This window comes from Triticum aestivum, chromosome 6A, assembly GCF_018294505.1.
Source record: "Triticum aestivum cultivar Chinese Spring chromosome 6A, IWGSC CS RefSeq v2.1, whole genome shotgun sequence".
In the NCBI taxonomy this organism is placed as follows: Eukaryota; Viridiplantae; Streptophyta; class Magnoliopsida; order Poales; family Poaceae; genus Triticum; species Triticum aestivum.
Window position 1 is genome coordinate 9,005,829 of NC_057809.1, and position 4,168 is coordinate 9,009,996.

Here is a 4,168-nt window from a genome sequence, read left to right on the forward strand (position 1 = left end):
TAAAGGATATTAAACATGGTAACATAAGCTTACATTCAGCCCACGTGAACAGATAAGAAGTGTTGCAGCAGTTAGTACTACATGAAAGCAAATATATAGGGGACTAGGTCATTCATACAACTAAGCATTACACATTGGACCGCTTCTCTCTTACAAAATATCTACGGCTAACCAACATTGTTCAAAGCCGCGACATATCCAAACACTACAAAACATCATCGGCTAACCAACATTGTTCAAAGCCACGAAAGGCATGCACCTGAAAAGCACAATTTGGAACGATAGGACCACATATCCAAACCTGTGCCACAGAACTAGAAGATTAGGCGCGCACACACCAAACAACTGATTTTTACAAAGGCGTTAGTGCCACCCGTTAAGTGCATCAAGCAGTAGCGACTTTCAGCAATCATCCAACAACCAGATCCGCAAAAGAGGGAATATAAGGTAGGCCACCCAGGAAATCTCCAGAAGTGCACATAAGATGCACTTCCTTGCTATCCATATCATAGGACAGATTCACCTCCTTCCAGTCAGTAAGGAAAATCAAATTATGCTCTGGATGAATTGCAAACATCTCATACTTATAGGTCCTGTCCTCTTCGTCACAATCCTCTTCAGTGGATTCCCTTCCAAACAGTTCTGGAACGTCAACAGTATGCTTTAGGGTCCACTTTTCACTAGCATAATCCTCAAGTACCCACACAGAGAGTTCGTAATAATGAGGATGCATATACCAGGCATGCAATTTCCCTTGAGAGTACCCAATTGAACTATAACCAGAACTGGCGTCTTCCATTCCTTCCGGCAGAGTAATTTCCCCACAAACATCCCCCTCTGTGTCCACTACGGCAATTAAAGGTTCCTCGATCACCAGATGCAGAAAATGCATCATGCCATTCAGGAAGGCACATTCTGCAGAAAAAGAAGGATACTCGCTGTTATCCCCCCACTCACTGTTGCGAGTCCATCGCCCAGTTTCCGACGAGTATATCGCCACATCGTCGCACACCTCGACCAGGGGCGAAAACACCACAAAGCGAGATGGAAAGGCCGGGTCGAAACCCAGGAAGGGCTGCACCACTCTGAAATACACAGGTTCACCATCCTCTTCGTCCTGCCATACTATAGGAGGCAGCACGGTCCACTGCCGGGTCATAGGATTGCACACGACGTAATCGCATTCCTCGTCTTCCTCGGATTCCCGGCATTTGCAGAGGAGAAGGCTGCTGCTGCATTGCTCGAGCTTGACGCTCGCGTACCTCCTGCGGAGGAAAGGGAGCGAAGCGTCGACCAGAGGGGCGCCTCCCCCGGACAGATTGCTGAAACGGAGGCCGCCGTCCGAGTGGTGGGTGTGGAAGAATCCGGAGAGGGTCTGCGGCACCCTCCTTTGGATGGCCCGGTGGGAGCAGAGGACTCGCCACGCCTTGGACACGCACCGGAAGCGGCAGAGCGACCGGTAGGGCACCCGCGACAGGATCTCGGCGAAGGGGAGGCTCGCCGGCGGCGGCTGCCTCGGCCTCCTCGTCTTCATCCCCTGCAAATTCAAGAGGCGGACGGCCCATTCAATCAGGCTCCCGATTCCCTTCCATGGACCGATGAAAGATCAAAGTAGGGGATCTAGAGCAGACCTGAGAAGCGAAGGCGGGGAACGGCGGCGTGGGACGTGACGGAGCACCCTCGTCGCGGCGGCCGGTCTCCGGCGGGTGGCGCTGCTCCGTGCGGCCACGCCGTCCTCGTCCTGGCGGCATCGCTTGCTCCTCGGATCGGGGATCGGTGGTACCTCGGGGATGTCGCCTCGACCGTCGCCGGAGCTCTAGGGTTCGGAAGCCGGAAAGGGAAATAGAGCGGCGGCCGCGTTATCTTGTCTCCTGACTGTTCGCCTGGATCTGGATGGGCTTTACCGCTTCTTCCAGAGTCTTGCCGAGAACAACTACTAGTACTAGTAAAATAATGGCATGCATATCCATCGTAATATTTTTTCTAATAAATTACGTTACGACGATATCAATTGCCCATTTCTTCCATTCTTAGTGGCACCCAGGGGTATCATCGTCCTAGAAGATGCATAGAATCCAAGGCCGTCTCCTTGTCCATTATATCTCAAACAGATTGTTGCCGTCCAATTATAAGATTCGTGGATAAATCAATGGAAGACATAGCGTTCCTAAACAATTTATAATAAATTATGCTACGGATATAGTACAGCCTTGAGCGGACTGGCGGGAAGAAAACACCAACGAAGATTGAAGCGTGCCACCTTACCACACAGACCCTAGAAAACGCTCCAACTCCCCCGTGCAAAAGGGGTGGCAACTCCCGTGATACCTCCTTAATATCATGAGACCCATCTTTCACTCCAATGCCATCCCATCTGACGTCGCCTGCTCGACCCATCTGCTACCCTCTTGTGCCAACCACCTACCAAGTGTCCCATCAACAACTAAGGCACTAGGCCACCATCTTCGATTGTCGTGGCCCATCGTGTCACCTGACACAACATTCCCCTTCCTATTTCCTTCCCTTGACGGCTGATGAGACCACTCAGTCCGCGTCAGCGTATCATCTGCCCATGACAGCACGTGCCTAGGCGACGGAGTCAAATTCGGCAGATCTCGGGTAGGGGGTCCCGAGCTAATTGTCTTGACACGATGGTAACAGGGGCACATGTTTTATCCATGTTCAGCCTCTCCTAAGAGATAAAACCATTATTTCTTGTGTTTGTGTTGATTTCGGATGGAGTACAAAGTACAGGTGATTGATGGAGTAATGGGAATGGAGGTATCCTTGTTTTTTTGGTAATGTGGCTCCTTTGGAAAAGAACATATCTAAAACTAGAAGGGAAAATTATTTTCCTTCAACCGTTGTTTTTCACCCAAAGACATACACAGGTACATGAGTATTACGAACATAGTTGCCAGAAAGGATCGTCGGGTAGCTGGTGACACCAGCAGTAACGGAATCGGGGGCTAGAGGCCGAGCATCCAGGGCATGTGTCGCAATGGCAGGGGGCCTTGCAAAACACTCCACCAACCGGGCATTAATGTCCACCCGGGCTATCCCTCGTAGACCGCCACAGGACTATGAAGATAGGCCATCATGACGAAGACCAAGGCAAGCATCCTGAGCCATTTAGGGCAGTGTCTCATCGTTCAGACTGATGTGACCCGACCTTAGCTCGTACTTTGAATCAAAGGAGAACGGTGTGACGCATCGCATCAAGCAAAAGTATACGAGCACCTAACACTCAACAGTGTCAGGTCATTCACTACCGATAATGACAGGTTGCACGCAATGCCTACAACTCTGCATACTCATTCGCACATGGTTAGATGACCACTGTGGTACCCCCAGGCCTATATAAGGGGAGGACCAAGGTCGCCTAGAGGACAAGGAAAAAACACATAGCCTAACCAGTGCCAAGCTCATCAGCATACATCTACCAATCCTAAGGATGACACTGATGTCTACTACGCAACTTTATTCTTGTAGACTCGTATTGGGCCCCCAAGCGCACAGTTTTGTAGGACAGTAGCAATTTTCTCTTAAGTGGATGACCTAAGATTTATCATTCCGTGAGAGGCATAGGATGATGATGGTCTCTCTCAAACAACTCTGCAATCAAATACAAGAAATCTATTGTGTCCCCCAACACATCCAATACAATGGCAAATTGTATAGATGCACTAGTTCGGTGAAGAGATGGTGATAAAAGTGTAATATAAATGGTAGAAATATATTTTTATAATCTGAATAAATAAAAACATCAACGTAGCAAACGATAAAAGTGAGCACAAACGGTATTGCAATGCTTGAAAATGAGACCTAGGGTTCATACTTTCGCTAGTGCAATCTCTCAACAATGCTAATCTAATTGGATTATATAACCATCTCTCAAAGTGCGATGAAGAATCACTCCAAAGTTCCTATCTAGCGGAGAACATAAGAAGAAATTGTTTGTAGCTATTCTTTCTGATCTATCCATCCAAGAGTTCGTACTAAAATAACACCAAGTTATTCTTTGTGATCGATCTATCAAGAGTTCATACTAGAATAACACCAAGTTATTCTTTTCGATCGATCTATCAAGAGTTCATACTAAAGTAACACCAAGTTATTCTTTCCGATCTATCTATCAAGAGTTCGTACTAAAATAACACCAAAACAA

The 4,168-nt window shown here is 48.0% G+C and overlaps 1 protein-coding gene across 1 annotated transcript; it reads right to left on the bottom strand.

Annotated features, from left to right (window-relative positions):
• Window positions 1-2,041, bottom strand: LOC123129945 (uncharacterized). Its single transcript, XM_044549904.1, has 2 exons — window positions 1,632-2,041; window positions 1-1,537 (listed from the first exon to the last, which is right to left on the bottom strand). The coding sequence occupies exons 1-2, from the start codon at window positions 1,749-1,751 to the stop codon at window positions 410-412; spliced, it is 1,248 nt and encodes a 415-aa protein (XP_044405839.1). The 5' UTR covers window positions 1,752-2,041; the 3' UTR covers window positions 1-409.
• Between the last annotated feature and the right edge of the window lie 2,127 nt (window positions 2,042-4,168).

Bases quoted from the DNA above. Each gene is read 5' to 3' on its own strand.
- LOC123129945 (XM_044549904.1), bottom strand. From the start codon at position 1,751: ATGCCGCCAGGACGAGGACGGCGTGGCCGCACGGAGCAGCGCCACCCG. The intron at 1,538-1,631 runs GTCTGCTCTAGA...TTGAATTTGCAG, and splicing joins TCCCCGCCTTCGCTTCTCAG to GGGATGAAGACGAGGAGGCC.